The following is an 18,263-nucleotide window of genomic DNA, read 5'->3' as shown; positions in this document are numbered from 1 at the left end:
AAAAAAGGATTTTATGTCACTATAAAATAGTGACATAATGTAACTGATAGGAGTTTGGTGAATACATATTACACAGAAATGCAAAGAATATCTTACCCAATAAGACCATTGCTCCTGCACCTCCTTCAGCGCCAACAGTGACATCAGCTGTAGCACCTTGGCTTTTCTCCTCCAAAGACACCAAACCTGAATTCTTCAAAGCTGACAAATACTTTTCATAATTCTTTTTAGCATAGAGATTCTCTTCTTGGCCTGCAAAAGGGGAGGAAAAAAATGTGTGCAATATCTACATTGAGGGCAATAAACTCAGAAAACTCCAACTGGACATGAACTTTAATTAGCACAAAACATACAGTAACTGGTGTGTCCTCATAATTAGCATTTAGTTGCAATGCCAAAGGACATAAAAACAAAATCAGTTATAATATAAACTATATACATTTACCCATGCTCAATTCTTTGAATGTTTGCTGATTGGTCAAGATCTTTGTCAGTACAGTCCTCATTGCTCCTCCCATCTTTGTAAGCTCCTCTAGGAAAGAGATCTGAGGTTCCAGTTGCTGCAACACTTTTGTAGATCTCTCTCGGTTGAGCTGTCTGGTAAGCGAGATAAGAGATGTAAACATGGGACTCAGTGCTGTGAGGACGTCATGCTAGATGTGAATGCAACATTATGTAGTTTTGCTTCAGGTATACAACAGAAGACTAAAACAGCATGTAAAGTTTGAAATGTGAGTAAATTAATGGCACTGCCTCAATACTAGGTTTCTGAGAAAGACACTGACAGTTGTCAGTTTTTGCTTAAGTTTGTGCGTTGAGTGTTTTACCTGGTTCAGTGTATCCATCTCTCAGATACTGTATGATAAACAGGATAAAGCGAGGAAGGACAATCTCTGACATCAAAAGGAGGTCATGAGGTATTGAGGGAATATTTTCCCCAGTTCTCAACCTATGCCGTCTGCAAAACCTGTCAGAGAACCAAATGTTAATCAGGAAGACATTTCACAAGTATTAAAGCAGCCATTTCTTAACCTCCCAGTCTTTAAGTCAATTTTTGTTTGAGTTCTTCATAACATTTTACTACAATTTTGTTGTTTTTGAAATATACTCAATTAGCTTATGTTGAGGTACTAAGTGAAAAATTAGTTTGAGGTTAAGGGGAATGATTCCTAGATGACATGAGCACTGAAGTGGTATGATCTGAGGAGAATCTGGACAGCTGCATCAATACTGCGGATAGTCATAGTGACACCCACAATTATACAGAAATTACTACTTTTCACACTTATAACAAATTGATTTTTGCATGGGACTGAATCCGCCTGCACAACATAACCCCAATTAAAATAATCAACAAATGACAGGTGTCTGTCAGCCAGACCAGCCGGTAGACATAAATAAGGCTAACAAATCCCATTTCCCAATATTTGTCACTTAACGATGGAAGACGAGCAGACTAATTCTATCGTGAAATGGCACCTATTAGCAAGCAAGGAGAAATGGTTTCAGTCATATTTAACAAGGAACCAGTTAAATTTATAACAGATAAATTATAATCTGCAACTGTAACAGCTGATACAGGAATTATTGTTATGATTAGTTAGCTAAGAAAGCTAACTCTCTGAACAAGGCTAATATTTCCTCATTACATGATAGCAAATAGCAAGCATAAACTGAAATATTGGCCATATAATTGGCAGCCATTTCACACAGTATTATCTGATGTTGACAAATACAACTGAAAGGATTTAATTAAGACAGTGTTGCATTCGTTCTCACCGCGACCTGTCAAACCGCGACTTGCTAACATGTTAGTTAGCATCGCTCCCTAAGCTAACAGCTAGCCTGGACTTACCCACTCTCTCGCATGACATTACTGTCTCCACAGTCACAGGCCCCACCAGCCTGGCTCCTAAACATGTTAAAATCATGGCCTGTGTGGTCTCCATTATTGAAGCACTCAGCACACAGTGACATGCACGGTGAGATGCCACAGGTCCGGCATCGATATGCCACGAAATTAGCCGTCCAAACCAGCCGCACAGAGTCGCATTGTCATAGGACCGGACCGTTTTGCAGAACTCCTCGAAACCTTCGCCTGCTGCAATTAGACATTTACACCAGTCAAGAGCCTCTGTGTCCGCTGCTGGTTTTTCTGGATTTAGCACGGCGTCCAGCAGCTCCTGAAGTTGTCGGACCCCAGAGCTGTTGTCAGTCCGGTTTAAGTCTGCCTTCAAGTGGGCAGCAGTAGCTTTCTTGTCCCGGCGTAGCAGCGACGCCGCCATCATGCACTCTGGCTTGTTGTCCACAAATTTATTTTTGTTGTCTTGTTTCCATGTTCTCGCGTTTTCTCGCGATATGACTCAATACGTCCTTGTTGCTGGCGAATGTCCAAAAGTACGGATGCAAATAAAATTCTATGTTAAGTCTATGTTAAATTGCCGCTAATGAATGGATTCGGTCATTTCGAGTGTACTGTGTTCTCCCTGTCCAAACAGCACTATTCACAATTGACAAGTCCTGTTTTGTTTTCGTGTTTCTAAGCAACATTTGGGAGGAGCTGCCCCGCCTTCAGCAAATGGATAAATAACAGGATATTTTATTATTATATTAGTGTACCCGTGGGTGCAAATTTCCGAGAGCTATTTAATTATATCCTCCTTAAATATATCAAACACGCAGAGGACTTTTATTTTTGAAACACACACACACACACACACACACACACACATATATATATATATATATATATATATATATATATATATATATATATATATATATATATATATATATATATATATATATATATGTATATATATATACATATGCACAACATCTATCACCATATCATGTTGATAGATGTTGTGGCACTGATGCCCGTTGTATGTGGCTCTCATTGTTTTAACTACGCTCTTGTGTGCATCTCTTACAACCCTGCTTAAACGAGAATTTGAATTTTTGAATTTTATAAATAAATACTTTTTTTTTTTTTTTTTTTTTTTTTAACAAAATGCATTTAAATGATCTTTTAATACACTTTATAAAGTGAATATACTGCTGTTTTTGCTATTGTCAAGCGGCCTCGGGAACTTGATACCTGTGCCTTGAAGAAAAGAAAAACAGAAGTAAAGGTATACAGGCATATAGGGTATTTGGCTTTAACAAATCACACTTCCGTAAATTTCTCCCATAAATCATCTTAATATGATTTGCCATATCTCAGTTACTTTATTAGTTTCATTTTTAATTTATAGACTTGTGATCTATATAATTACTTTTCGCTGTTTTTTTTTTTTTTTTTTACTATTAATTAATTTAACTGTATTGTAATGGATTATTAAGATCAAAGAAGTCTGTCTGAAATGTATGTAACTTCATACGATCTACATTTGAGATTACGTAAAATTTACAAATGTGAGGGATCTATTAACAATGGTTGCAGGAGCGAGTCGGACTGTTATTGTTGGTGTACACTATACGGAAGTCGTACTTAACCATGCTCAAGCCAGAGGATGTACCAACGGCGGTTTTTACCAGGGAGTAAAATCTGTAAATAACATATCCTAGAGTTTTACTGTTAGCACTCGGTGTTAACATAGTAAATAATGAAACTTAAAGAGCTGGAGAGCTGCCTGCAGCAGGTGGACACGTTTGAAACGCCGAAAATACTTCTGGAGCAATATCCAACTTCTCCTCATATAGCTGGTGAGAAGACAGCATGTGATAAATGTACTAAAAATGGACGTTGGACGTATGATTTGCTTTTGTTTTTCCCTCACAGCTGCATGCTTTATACAATTCACAACACATTTGATGACATCGAGGGGAAGTTGGTGGCAGATCTGGGATGTGGATGCGGAGTCCTGAGCATCGGAGCAGCGGTGCTGGATGCAGGGTGAGAGCGAAAACTGTATGACTGTCCTCTTTAACATCACTACACTGCGGTCTTCATTATTTAGTGCATTTTTCTTTAGGTTATGTATCGGTTTCGACATCGACGATGACGCACTGGACATATTCAGAAGAAACGTAGAGGAATTTGAGCTTTCTAACATGGATCTGGTTCAGTGTGACCTGTGTGCTCTGGAGGCAGAAGCTTATGCCACAAGTTTGACACTGTTATAATGAACCCACCTTTTGGGACGAAACACAACCAGGTGAGTATATGGTAGAGTATAATAGATATATTTACTCAAGTCCAATCCTAAAGGACAAATGTGAGGTACTTGTACTTTAAATTATTGTACCTTTTTAGAGTAAAACATTTATTAGAATAAAGTAAGGATACAAATAAGGCAGTTAAATCGTTGCAGTCAATAAACTCTCTGGCCATGAGTCTGAATGAGACAAAAAGTAAATATAAAAGAAGAAAAATAAACCTCTAAAACAAATAAATAATGTCAATAAATAAAATACAAAAAAACTATGATTAATATAATTAATACATTAAGAAAACTGGAAAAGAAAGGGGTTGGTTGTTGTGAATTTAAGGTATTCAGTGTCTTAGGAAACAGCAGATGTTAGCAGTTCTTTGCAGGTTGTAAATTCATAAATCTCTATTTATTGTAATACAGTTTAATTCATGATAAAAAAGCATTGAGACTCAGTTTTTTCATACACTTTGATTTGTGTTTTTAATATTTTGCCATCATGACAAACCACAAAATAAAATTACTATCAATTTACTTTCAGAACCACTTTTAATCTATTTTAGTTATATGCCATATCCTTATGATGTAGTAATATATTAATGTACTCAACAATATAAAAAGTAACTGAATTTGTATGAAATTTTTAAAAAATTTGATATTTTAGTTGAAGCAGAATAACATATATTCATATTCTGCATGCGTTCTTTCAATACCTTAAAATACATTTTTATATCACACCTGTATTTTTATAAAAATGTATTTAATAAATTTTACTTTAAAGTAGGGAAATATACAATTTAAAATGACACTGTCCAGCATAGACCACAAAAAAAGAATTAACTATTTTTCTAAACACAGATTATACATCTGTCATTCTGAATCAGTGCCACAGCTCTCACCATAACTTTACTTATGTACTTTTGTTGAATTAACAGTTTGGATTCAGGACTTCTTTAACCTCTTGGCATTATCAAAGTTGAGGGATCAGTAATGATGAACTTCAGTATGTAAAAACTGCTCTCATGTAATTAAGTGATTTCAGCTGGACACGAGTCAATTGGCTGAGTTAATAAAGCCTCATGTTTGTGTAAATTGAATCTCATTTAAATTTTGTCTGAATGCACTACCTGATATTTTCCTTTTTTGCTCTGTTTGTCCTATCTTCAAGGCATAGATATGAAGTTTCTACGGGCCGCTTTAACAATGGCAAAGACAGCAGTGTATTCACTTCATAAAACGTCAACACGAGAGGTAAAATTCACTCCATCATTAGTAACTTTTAGTGACGAGTACTGTGTAATGTTTCATATTTACATCTAATTACAGCATATACAGAAGAAGGCGAATGACTGGGTGTTGAAGATTGGAAGTAATAGCAGGTAAGTTAAAATATAATACATCTCTGCAATTACATGCTATTACAGTTCTGACAAGTGGACTTTCCTACAGACTTCGATATGACTTGCCAGCATCTTACAAGTTCCACAAAAAGAAATCGGTAAGCTCATACTCTGTATAACACCAGAGACAATGCATATTTTTTCTAATTTCAGAAATAAAGGACAATTTCTTTGAAAAAATATCAAAAACACACTTCTATTCAAAACTCTTTAATTCCTGTTCATATATGCAACCTTAAAAAACTAGCAAGCAGATGTTCTTGTCATTCACTGTGGCAAAAAAAAACAGGAAAAGGACAAGAGGGTATACAGTTTATAGATGTCACACAGGTGCCTACAAAACTAATTAAATGTTCTTATGAAATTAAATTACTGTTGAAGAGCATGATTTTGTTGATCATAATAGAAATGAAAACAGCATAAGAAGAGAATCGTAAGAACATAATGTGGGAGGGCACAATATACGAAAAGAGAAAATTAATGTCAGATGTTCTCTAGGTTGACATCCAGGTGGGACTTCCTACGGTTTTCCAAAGCCTGAAGCATCAATGGAATGGATTAAGTTGCCTCTGCATTTCACTGTTTGTAATAAATGTTTTCACAAAAAAAGAAAAAAGAAACTCCAAGTGTGACTGTGTGACTAAGATCCATTTTCAGTTTTGGCGACCTTTGCTGCAGGACGTCAGCTTCTTCTCGTTCTCTCTTTGTGGGTGCAGGAGCTAAAACAAAAACACAAAGTAGATGAAGACTGAAATCATCACCACTCAGAATATCATTAAACAATTATGCAGAAGTAACTCACCATCTTCGTCCTCATCATCACTGTCAAACTTCGTCTTTTTGCCTTGATACTGGGGTTTCTGCCATGATCTCTGCCGCCTCGTCCCCTTCGGCCTCCTCTTCCTCTACCACCTGATCGTCCTCTTCCACCTTATCCAGATCAACATACACGAGTTATTAAAGAAAAATCACATAATTCTGCCACTATGGGTCTCCATCTAAATATGAAAGACGAGTAGATTACGTCCATGCAGTAGCTTGGGATCATGGGAAATGTTGTTTTTGCTACTTAGTGAAATGTGACATGACTCATGGATTTTTTTTTATGTTGTAAAAATTCCCTATGATTAAAGTAAATTAAATTCCTACTAGGGGTAGTCATTTTAGATATTTCTTTGTGTAATGGTAAGTTTTACAATGGATTAGGTTAATTATTAAGTAGTTTATTGGGGCTTACAATAGTTCTATTCATCAGAAGTTACTCAGATCTAAAAAACACACAATCACCTAAAGTAGATTTAATAGAGTTTGACAGATCAATAGAAACAGACCCTTGAAAGTTAAAAACCACAGCTGTACTAAGTCATCTAAACAGATTAGAAATATAGAATATAAAATAATCATAATTTAGTATGCAGGTGCTTGCGTAGTTTAGAGCCCTAGAATTTTGATAGATCTGTAATACTTTCTATTGGTTTGTCAAAATGGGATCTGAATAGTCAATTTTTGAATATTCCCTTCAACTGAAATCAGGATGAAAACCCATTCACCACAGCACATTAAGACTGAAGTTTTTGAAGCACAAAACTATAGGATTTCTATATTTTTTCAGTGCACTAGTTGATGTCTATCAGTACAAGCTAACAGGGTTTGCCTTGAAATTTGTGCAGATATTTAATGTGAAATATTAAAACATGGGGAATCTGACAAAGTCCAGGGCATTCAGCACAGAGACAATAGTTGTTTTGTCTAGAATAACTGGAACGCGCTGCAACCTCACCTATGTATGGTACTACTTTGCTGCAGTGGGATGTGCTACCCACTGAGTTTTCCCCTCAATAACAGTATCACTATGATTTCACTGTCATTTTTAAATTAATAGTTTAAGCAGTCAGAATTGTTCCTGTCAAAATTGCTTTGTCTAGAAGCCAGATAAGGCCTGATCTGTAGTGTATTCAAACTATAGCCAAAGTTAAGTGAGAGTAGTGTCAACATGGACTCCATTTTGATACAAAAAGAGAGCAAGGCAGTGTTACTTTGTGTAAAACTGAAATTGCCACTACTGACTTGGTGGCTAATTGAATTGTAATCAGATTCTGTGGTCTATTGTCTTGTATTGATTATTTTATTGTAGTTTTCACTGGACTTTTCCAGCATTTGAGTGCATTAATTGTTACAGAAAAAAATCAAATCCAAATAGGCCATTCTGATATTTTCATTTTGTGAAATACACAAAGTACTCTGATGCACCAAAATGTACCAAACCATGATCCCACATCACAAGAAAATAAAAAAAGGTGAACACTGATCAGCAGCTTAATTTACCTTGGCTTTGGACCTGAATGAGTCTTGTTGAGCTTCAATGATCTTCTTCAACATTTCTTTCTCCTCGTCTCCTTCAAGTACCTGCCATGTGACGCTGTTGTTTTTCACTTTCAATTCTCCTCCATTTGCCTCTTGGCTTTATTCAAAAGCCTCTTTTGCATTTCCATCAAAGAGGAGGGAGCCCTGGTTAGGAGTATAAGGTAATTTTAATAAATCATATACCTTCACCCTAAATTCAAGACTTAGTCCTGTGCCGGATGGTGTTCCTACCTCTTTGGCCCCGCTTGTAAAATGAACCCACTTAATCCTTCCATGTCCCTTGAACAATTCATGAAAGTCTTCCCTTGAGACATCTTCAAGTTCTCCAGAAAACTTCAACAAGCAGCCAGTCTGTTCATCCAAGAGCAGACCCTGAAACACAAAGAGAAATGTTCAACTACTGTGTCCATATTCAGTTGCTGTTGTTCAATCTAGAGCGTGATCTTACCATTCCTTTTCTTCTGCTTGTTTCTGCTGCTCTTCTTTATCGCTGAATAAAAATGGTTGGGTCAGTGATGTTTCCTTAAATGTACCTTACTTTGTAGGACAGAATGGATTTGCTGCTGTACTCACTGTTTGGCTTTTGCTTTCGTCTCCGCTTTGACCTGTTTTCTCTCCTCTGCTTTCTTTGCGTGGTAGGCTTCCCTGTGAGCAATACAGAAATAACATCCTCATACCGTGACTGTAAACTTTTAAAATCCAAACCCAACTGCTCTATCTAGTTTAACTTCAATTCACAGCACTTGTTAACAAAAGTTAGGAGCCTGCTTAAAACTTCTGGATGTCATGATGAGGTTGGAGGTAAGGTTTTCTTCTGACACTTCCATGGGTCCAGGTCACATCAGTGCAAGTCCTGATGGCCTAAATTGCCATTTATTAACTGTTACCTCCTCTACAGTGCACAAAACAAGGTGAATATATGCATTCTGTATTGTCGTTGTCTATCTGTTGCAGATGCTATTTGTTTCACAATAATAATCAAACATACTACTTGCATTCTCTAGTTTCACACAGAGTTGAAGGAAAAAAAACACCCCGAGATGTTGGTACAAGCAACAAATTAATTTGGTTGGCTTCATTTCGTCAGATATGCAGTAATAGGAGAATGCCAAGACCTTGTACACATACAATCTGCAAAATTGTGGTACAAAAATCCACTCTTTTCATGCAAAATGAAAAAAATTGTCTTCAGTCGACTGAAGGGTAATTTAAAAGGCAAGATGGAGTACAACTGACCTTGATAAGACAAGCATCTCATTGTCTTTGTAAGATTTTATATCTGAACGTTCAAGGAACTGCTTGGATGACTCCTCTGTGTCAAAACAGATGAAAATGGATCCCTGTTGAGAAAAATAAAAGGTATATAAAAAACAAAACACATACACACACAACTCACAGTGTGAACAAATCCATTATATTTACCTTGAACTGCCTTTGTAGGTTTCTCCTCATCTGGATATTTTCTATGTTGCCTTTTCCATTCAACCAGTCCTGAATTTCATCCAGGCTCGTTTCAAGTGGAAAACCTTTCTACAGGAGCGGGAAAAAAAAAAACATATTTCATATCCCCACATAGAAATCCTATCACACCAAATAATAATTCTTATGCACAGTTTAGCAAAATAAATAGATTTTTCTTTATTTTAAAAAAAAATCCTAACTCTAAGTCAACATGCATGCAATTAAATACTTACGATGTACACAGATTTGTGTTTAAGGTGCATCTTTGTATTCATCATTCAGTTCTGGTAAAGGCTTGTTGGGAGCCCTTCTGATTTTTGTCTTGTCTTCACTGATTTCCAGCAAACCGGCTTTGATTTCTGAAGAGCTGCAACAATGACACTGCTGTCTGTAGTTAAAGACTTCAGTCTGGAAAGACAAAAAGAAGTATTTTAACAAGCGCTCTCAATTAAATAAAAGCCCGATACTGCTCTGAACACTGGTGTATAGAAATTATTTTTAGGATTAAGGCATAACAAGTTTTTGAGCAAACATACATTGCACATGTATCTACTGAATTACTGCTGTGCTGGTGTGCGCAGCAGTTGGATGTAATGAAGGGATCGTAAGAGGGGTGCAGAGAAACTGACTTTTATTTATTTATGTATTTATCTATTTATTTTTACAGTAGATTAGATCTTTAACTCAGTAAGTTTATTCACAAAGTCTTTTACTAATGCACCAATCCTAACCATTATTTATCCTACAATATTTCCTTGGTAGATTTTACTTCTCATTGACAGTACAATAACACGCACTTTACTCTCCTCTAACCAGCAAAGGGGAAACATACATGTAATTGTTATTATACAACAACAAAAAGTATTTGCAGGCATGGAAGCCCCAACAGCATGATATCTCATTCATATTGCTCAGCTGTTGGATATGACAGAGGTGACTAAGATCCTAATAGGGAAAAAAATAGTAACTGAACATAAAAACATTACTAGACACAGTCCTATCTCCTCCTTTAATAATAAAATTGAGAAGTCACAATTAGAGCTGCGCAATGTATCGTTTGACCATTGACATTGCAATGTATGTGTGCGCAATAGTCACATCGCAGGTCCTGCAATGTAGGAAGCAAATGGACACAGTGTGGTCTCATCTAATTTCAAGGGTATGTGACACACATTGCATGCAGCGATCCACCAATCACAATCTTTCTTAATCAGTTTGGAGTGAGTTGCTGGTAACAACATTGAAAAATGAGCAATGAACAAGAGAAAATCACCGTAGATGAAGACTTGGTGCCCAAAAGAAAAGCAATGTCTGTTATCTGGAATTATTTCAGCTACAAGAAGAATAATATTGAAATATGTGTTCTGTGCCGACAGTGTCTTGCACCTGTTGCCACAATGAGAGGAAACACAACTAATCTGTTTGACCATTTACGTCGGCACCACACAGCTATTATATACTCCTGAGTATTTTTTCATATCACAATATATCACAGGGTTAAAAAAAAAAATCGCAATGTCTGTTTTTCCCAGTATCGTGCAGCCCTAGTCACAATAATGTCAGCAATTAAAGAATGTCTTTTAAAACCTACTGCTTGAAACTTCTTTAACATCCTCAAAATAAATTCATGAGGTAACTGCTTTGTAATACCTAACAGTAAACACAGAAAAGGAATAATTGAATAATTCAATTAAAGAAGAGAGTCAAATATCAACAGCACAGAAAACAGAACATAATATTACAGCAAATGTAACAAACCTGTTAAACTTCAGCATGGTCTCCAGAGGAACCCAGCCATCATCAAGCTGCAACTGTTCTTTGAGAAACTTGTCTCGTGGAAGATTATGATCTCCAAAGTAGTACTAGAGTAAAGATCGAGAAAAATTGTTAGGGGTTTGACTGAATTCTTAAAATGACAAATAATAATGTTGATAAATGCAGAATTACCTCTATTTGTCGTGCCACCTTCATCTCAACTGAAGACATCTCTTGATTTTCTGCCATGATTGTTCTGTGTAGAAAAGAAATGTCTTTTCAGCAAAATCTTTCCTTATGATATCTGGCCTCAGAGCTGAATTTTATCAGTAGTATTTGTATTCTAAGCCTCACAAATTGTTCATTTTTCACAGCATGTTTTTAAGGAGAAGAGCTCATAGTTATTGCAGATAAAATCTTTAAGATGTTCCATTACTTTTCAATGACATGAAGTAGCACGTCCTTGTAAATTGGTACACAAAGATTTGGACTAAAGCTAGATAACAAAAACATCACAATAATGTTTGTAGGATAAATTAGCATGATAAGTAAAGTCCTAAAAGATAATGGACTACCTGCACAGACATGGACAAACTCATAAATAATATTGTCTATAAAATAAAATATTTAATTAATTTGCCATGTTTTAATCTGACTGAAATTTTGATCATGATTGCTAATTTCATCCCAGTTTAGATGTGTTGTGAAAAATTTAGAAACCTTGAGTTCCAGTTGAATTATCCAGTTTGTGTCATTGTAGTAACTCATATAGTGTTTTTCTTAATAGGGTTAGCGACTCATTCCTGCAGTTTTATCGTTTTAAACAGTAGAAAATATGAAAAATCAACTAATGCTGTAATCCACAACTGAATAATACTGAAATTTAGACAAACAACTCAGAACATTCTAGGTATATGAAATATCAACATTATTACTAACATGAACACAGAGGACAGTGTCCATGTGTAGTGTTGCATCGTACATGTCGGCTAACCTGCTAGCTTAGCTCATGTCCTGCAGCTGTTTCACCGGCCTTTTAGTCCGTACAATAAACCAAGACATCTAGTTTGTATATTTTAATGTAATCCCAGCGGTAGTATACAGTTTATTCAGGTAACTACGTCGTCACCACTTCTTTATTTAAATACGTTTGTTAAATATGCGTCATTTTACTCTGGTTACATTCTAATTACAGCATGTTTTTCTAACGCGCTATGTTTAAAAAAACCGGCTGTGTTCTAATTGTAAACCCATGTGACATAAAAAAAAAAAAACATACTGGAAGCCACCATGAAATATATATAAAATACATACTTACTGGTTTTAGTCACCGATAGCAGCAGTTTTTTTCTGTGCGTATCGAAAGTATGACTTTTTCCTTGCACGTTGTGGTACTGCGTGCTACGGATCACGCCGAGGGTCAAACTAGGAAGCATGTGCAACGCGATTTGATTCTCTGTGTTTGGATTTCAGTGACTAAGTGTTGTGTTATAAAGGTCACAGCCACTGGATGTCGCTGTAGTTCAATTTTCATAATCAAAGCAGACGTGAGGAAACTGACAAGGCATCACTGTCCTCCCAAATGGTGGGATATTGATCATTTTGCCAATATAACACATTTTCATCGCTTTTCTGTATTATTTCTTCTTTTCAGTGTGATGTACTCTACTTTGATCACTTAAATTTAGTTTTTATTGCTACTTAATCCATAAAGACCCAGTGCGACTTTTCTGGCAGTTCCCAAATGAATTTTTCCCTGTAATTTAAGTAATTTATCACCAGTTATTGTAATATTATCCTCCATATTTTGTATTTTTCATTGTAAATCATGTATTTTCCCTATATTTAATTGGTTGATCATGTAGATGTTCATGAAAACTCAGAGTAAATTCAAAGGTTATTATATCAAAACAGACAAAACTGAAGAAAAAGTGACTTTTTCACCAAATCTATCAATAACTGAACATAAAACAAGTGTTTCCATCCACTGTAATTGATCATACTCAATGGGTTTTACTGATGAGTCAATGTTGTAGAAGGTGACGGTGTTTCCACATTCACTACAGAGCCTTTGAACATCCAAATGGGTCATGTCTGATGACCATAAACGGACGATAAACTGTATTTGACACCAATTATTTACATGTATCGATAGGATTACTGGATCAACAGTTATTAAATGTTTTATATCAGTAGTTGCTTTTGGTCACCAGTGAATGTTTGGGTCTTTATGGGTGAAATATGATTTCAGTGTCTGGTGGTTATTTATTTAGACAGATTAGATTACATAGATTTATATAGACCAAGGTTTCCAAAAACCTGATCACATCCATTTTCTTGTGAGAGCCTTCTTACTTGCTATTAACAAACTATGAGCATATATTGATTCTTTAAGCCTTTTACAGTGTCTCAAACCCACATAATGTTTTAAAATAGACCGCAACTGCTGCTTTCCATATTGTCTCTATAACTGTATTTTATACTGGTGAAGTAATGCAGGAACATATAATGGTTTGCTTTAATCTCCTCTACAGGACCTACAGCATGAAATTTCTGCATTTAAGAAACATCTTTATGATGCCTTTTGTTCTTGTAAACAATTTTGCGTAACTGTGGTCAAGGTTTGATTTATCACTTCTAAATGTATTGTAGGTATTTTGTGTGTCACGTCTCTTCAAGCCTTAAGTCACTTTTTGTGACCTTGTTGTCCAAACATGCCTTTACTAATACAACTATACTCAAAATACGATAGATAGATTTTACTTTATTATTATTTACTTATTAAGATGTGTAAAAAGCTACAGTCAAGAAGCAGCCTGAGGGAAATTCAGTTTATTCATATTCATTGTACTGTGCTCAAATATGGCTCCTTTAGTTTTTAAGTTCATTAAACCAATAAAAAAGTGCTATTAATGATAATAATAGTAATACTTGTAACACCCCTGAGTACTGGCTAGTGTAATTGTTCTTCATTGTTCATAGTTTGGTGAATTTGTCACTCAAAGGTGCAAAACGTGGGCTATGATTTGTACAGCAGTGTACCGGACACTTACCCATTTTGACAGAATATACTTAAGCATTTGATTCATTCGGCAGAAAATGACAAAATAAACAATACTAAAGGCTTGTTGCTAAACACTGTGAACACAAACACATCCGTGTGACCTGGACGGGCTGGGAAGGGTCCCCACGATCTCCCACGTGTCCAGTTCAGGGTCATATTTCTCAATGCTCTGCAAGTAAGTCCCCTTTGAGTAGGAATATCCCCCTGTGACGTAAATACAGCCATTTATTACAACAGCTCCACTCTCCATCCGGCGCTCCTTCATCAGTGATATTTGTCTCCACTCGTCTCTGTCAGCATTGTAACAGTCTGCGACTGTCGTCTGTCCACCCACCAAATACAGACTGGTGTCCAGAGGCACAGAACACAGCCCGTACTCTGCAAACACAGGAATTAGACTATTAGAGGAAAGCCTTTGGAGTGTCCGTGCTTTTATGTCTTCTTTGTTCTCTCACCTGGATGCGGACATACTGTGATGATACTCCACTCATTGACATCAGGCCTGTAGACCTGGATTTTCTCGTAAGTGCAGGTTCCTCTGTATCCATAATGGCCTCCGGTCACATAGATTTTATCTCCCATTACAGCTGCGGTGGCATTTCCCACACCTTCACAGGAAACACAAAGGAAAAAAAACAGGAAATGGAAAGTTTCCAAATTCATCTGGGAAAAGTCCATCTTTTGATGAACGTAATATGATTATGACAGATAAATACAGTAGCTAAGAGCATAATACACTGCTACTTAAGAAAACACACTCACGTACACAAAACACTTGCAAAATCACATGCACTGCAAATACTCTGAACATAACCACCAATGAGGATTTACAGCATATTTCCGCATTACTTTTGTTGGGTATTTGTAGAGTCTTTCCATATTATCTTAAGAATGTTTAACAGTGTTTTGTGCTTGTGTTGTGTATTTACAGCACATGTCTGTACTTGTTCGTGATGCATATTTGTGTATTTTTTTCTGTTTTCTTGTGTTGTTAGTAATTGTGGTGAGTTTGTGTATTTCATCCTGTTGAAAGTACTTCAAATGTGTTTTCTTGTGTTTGTATTTTGTGTATTTGCAATGTGTTAGTGGATTTTTTCATGTTTTCTTTGCAGCACATTTCTGTATATTTACTCATGTTGTGTATTTGTATCATGTTTCTGTTTTTCTATATGCTGTGGATTTGCAGTGCATTCCTGCATTTTCTTATGTTATGAGTATTTGTCATGTGTTTTGAATGTTCCTCTGTTGTAACTTTTTGTAGTACATTTCTAAACGTCCTTGTGTTTGTATTTACAAAGCATTATTTGCTTGTGTTGTGTATTTGCAATGTATTTCTGGATTTTTGTGTCACAAGTATTTGCAACACGTGTCTTTGTTTGCTCATGTAGTGTATTTCTGTACTCAGATCATGTGTCATTATTCCCTAAGTTGTATATTTCTGGATTGTCTCAGCTAATACATTTTATTGGATATTTTTGTATTTTCGTGTGCTTTGATTATTAGTTGCACATGTCCGTATTTGCTCATGTTGTGTATAAAGTCAGATGTTGTGTATTTGCAGTGTTTTGTGTAGTTTCTCATGCAGCATGTTTGTATATTTTCTTGTGTGGTGAGTATTTGCATAATTTCCTCTGTTATAAGTATTTGTAGCATATTTTATGTATCTTTTGCAGTATGTTTCTGTATTTCCTCTTTTATGGGAACATTAACAGTGTCACTGTTTTGCCCATATTAGATATTTTCAGCAGATTTCTACATTTTCTTGTGTTGTGAGCATTTACAGCACATATATTGATGTATTGACTGATAAAGCTGTTTTCTTTATTTACTCAAGTTGCAGTGCATGGTGTTCTGTCTGTCACCATGGTAACCTTCAAGTAACAGCAAAAGGACAATGCAGTGAAATTGTCACGTCCCAGAACAAACATTCACCTAAATGTTTTGCATACCTTGGATCATTTTGGCCACAGGGAACCATTTCTTTTTCAAAGGATCGTAAAATTCAGTCTCTTGCTCCGGAGCTCCTCCTCTGTAGCCTCCAACAGCGTAGATGCAGCCGTGCAGGGCCACGGAGCAGTGGTAGTACCTGGCTGTGATCATGGGGCAGCCCTCGGTCCATTCATCATAGTCACAGTTATAAATTGAAACTGTGTCCAGGGCCTCAACAGTGTTTGTCCTGTAACCTCCAGTTACATAGATATTTGCCCCAAGCAAACTGACGCTGTAGCTTTCTCTCTCATAATCTGGCATATCCTTTCCCTGCACCCATGTGTTGCTTGTAGGATCCCAGATGTGAACTTCACAAAGTGGGTGCCAGTAGTATCCTCCAATTATATACATACTCGAAGACACATTTCTGTTGGCACATATCTCCTTGTGGTTGGGTTTTAAAGCCTGAACAATCAGAGGCTTCAGTTTCCCTTCATTGCTCAGTAAGAATTGTCTGTGCACCTCCAATGTAGCCTTGAAGTAAATCTCATCCAGGTCCAGATGGATGGTATGCAGCAGGTCTGCAGCATGATGAACACGATTATCTAAGTCATGAGTTACCCATTTGGCAACTGCATCTACATACACTTCATCCCTGTGCACTTTGAGGTTCTGATCAGCCAAAACTGATCTGATCTTATCATGGTCCAGCTCTAGGAACTCTTCCTGCTCAATGAGCTCTGAGAATCTGCTCAGCATGATCCTGCGTGCCTCCCTCTCCAGGCAGACGCAAAGGTGCAGCTGCGCAAAAGCGTGCATCCCAGGCAATTGTCCACGTCCAGGTGGCGGATGAGAAACTCTTCACACGCTCGTTTGACAGAGGTGAACTGCAGGAGATCCGCAGCCTCCAGGAGACTCTGAACGTTGCTTTGAGTGATGCACACCTGGCCTGTGTAAACATAGTTGACCAAAGCGACCAAAACCCCACCATCAACCCCTGACAGTTTGATCAAACTGTTCGACCTCTCCCTCATATCAGCTGTAACATGACTTTGAAATAAGAGCTCCGGGCTGAAAGCACCGCCTTGTGACAGTGGAACACCTGTCCGGACTCGCCACATTGGAGAGCCACGTCCGTGAACGCACCACTGAGGTAAAACTGCCTGAGAGCATCCAGCAGCTCGGAGGGATGGTCACGGTCACAGAAGTCATACGTGTAGATCTCAGTCTGTTTCTGTGACATGGTATCTGGGGGGAAAAAACAGGCAAGCATGCCACTTATCACATGACAGGAGCTGACACAATAGCAAAGTAATATCGCGGCGTCACATTCACATTTATTATTCACACGACGCTCTATGTTGATCCATGGCGAATGGTGCTAGAAATTAATACGCACAAGCTTCATATTCATACACAGACATATTCAGCTTACCTCTCATATTTCCATGAGTGACCCTTACTGTTGAACACAAACACCCGGCTGTGCCTTCTCTCCACAGCCTATCAACCTCTTTTTAGCTCATGCGTATAGGACGGTCGCAGGCGGCTCTATCCTATTTTGGTATTTGTGTGTGCAGCGTCCATCCCCCTCCTCCTCTTCTCTGATCCGCGCTCTAGTCTCTGGCAGGTCCTTGACAAAACCCAAGCAACCATTCAGAGGAATCACCCAACACTGCTATTTTCTCTCACAGTCTAAATATAACCTCCATGACAGCGGTGCGCACACGGACGGACGGACGGAAGGACGGCGCACTGGAGGACCCGACCCCTGGGAGAAGCATCACTAACAGAATACAAATCTTAAACAAATGAGGATCGCTTTCACTATACACCACAAGCAGCCACTGCACTGTTCACTATTCATGTTTCCCCCCCCATTCTTGTCGTTGCCATGGCGTTTTGAACTCATTTCCAGTGTGAGTGGGGCTTTACCCTAATCCTAACAAGGATTAACAGCACAGTAGAATATTCATTCCTGCACAAGACCTGAGATATGGACCAGGTCTGCAGGTTTCAAGAGCATTTAACATTAAATTCAAAGGAGAGTACAATACATTGAGATGCAGAAATTCCAACACATTAAAGCTGTATAAGCCAAATGAGCAGCAACATATTATTCAGATCTGAAGTCCA

At 37.3% G+C, this 18,263-nt stretch overlaps 4 protein-coding genes across 4 annotated transcripts in view; 1 reads left to right on the top strand and 3 right to left on the bottom strand.

Annotated features, from left to right (window-relative positions):
- Positions 1 to 2,467, bottom strand: part of ubr3 (ubiquitin protein ligase E3 component n-recognin 3) — a 39,258-nt gene extending 36,791 nt beyond the window's left edge. Inside the window, 6 exon segments of the mRNA XM_030125535.1 lie at positions 97 to 252; positions 446 to 568; positions 571 to 597; positions 828 to 967; positions 1,856 to 2,036; positions 2,039 to 2,467. Coding sequence (XP_029981395.1) covers positions 97 to 252; positions 446 to 568; positions 571 to 597; positions 828 to 967; positions 1,856 to 2,036; positions 2,039 to 2,288 — 877 coding nt within the window. The 5' untranslated portion in view covers positions 2,289 to 2,467.
- A 1,010-nt stretch (positions 2,468 to 3,477) lies between these two features.
- mettl5 (methyltransferase 5, N6-adenosine) lies at positions 3,478 to 6,095 on the top strand. The gene is given in 9 exon segments (XM_030124521.1): positions 3,478 to 3,706; positions 3,782 to 3,898; positions 3,978 to 4,105; positions 4,108 to 4,157; positions 5,319 to 5,405; positions 5,481 to 5,533; positions 5,604 to 5,652; positions 6,053 to 6,067; positions 6,069 to 6,095. Coding segments are annotated over 9 exon segments (624 nt in total). The 5' UTR covers positions 3,478 to 3,608.
- ssb (small RNA binding exonuclease protection factor La) lies at positions 5,700 to 12,667 on the bottom strand. Its single transcript, XM_030124519.1, is given in 17 exon segments — positions 5,700 to 6,235; positions 6,238 to 6,273; positions 6,357 to 6,408; positions 6,411 to 6,484; position 6,886; positions 7,880 to 8,062; positions 8,150 to 8,315; positions 8,367 to 8,408; positions 8,492 to 8,563; positions 9,155 to 9,258; positions 9,341 to 9,448; positions 9,613 to 9,636; positions 9,638 to 9,729; positions 9,732 to 9,787; positions 11,138 to 11,241; positions 11,327 to 11,390; positions 12,453 to 12,667. Coding segments are annotated over 16 exon segments (1,212 nt in total). The 5' UTR covers positions 11,384 to 11,390; positions 12,453 to 12,667; the 3' UTR covers positions 5,700 to 6,194.
- Positions 12,668 to 13,951: 1,284 nt separating this feature from the next.
- klhl23 (kelch-like family member 23) lies at positions 13,952 to 18,046 on the bottom strand. The gene is given in 6 exon segments (XM_030124514.1): positions 13,952 to 14,576; positions 14,654 to 14,806; positions 16,148 to 16,951; positions 16,954 to 17,172; positions 17,175 to 17,375; positions 17,563 to 18,046. Coding segments are annotated over 6 exon segments (1,695 nt in total). The 5' UTR covers positions 17,570 to 18,046; the 3' UTR covers positions 13,952 to 14,265.
- Between the last annotated feature and the right edge of the window lie 217 nt (positions 18,047 to 18,263).

Source organism: Sphaeramia orbicularis, chromosome 21 (assembly GCF_902148855.1).
Source record: "Sphaeramia orbicularis chromosome 21, fSphaOr1.1, whole genome shotgun sequence".
In the NCBI taxonomy this organism is placed as follows: Eukaryota; Metazoa; Chordata; class Actinopteri; order Kurtiformes; family Apogonidae; genus Sphaeramia; species Sphaeramia orbicularis.
Note: the sequence above shows the minus strand (reverse complement) of the source record. Positions and strands in the feature narration are given on the sequence as shown.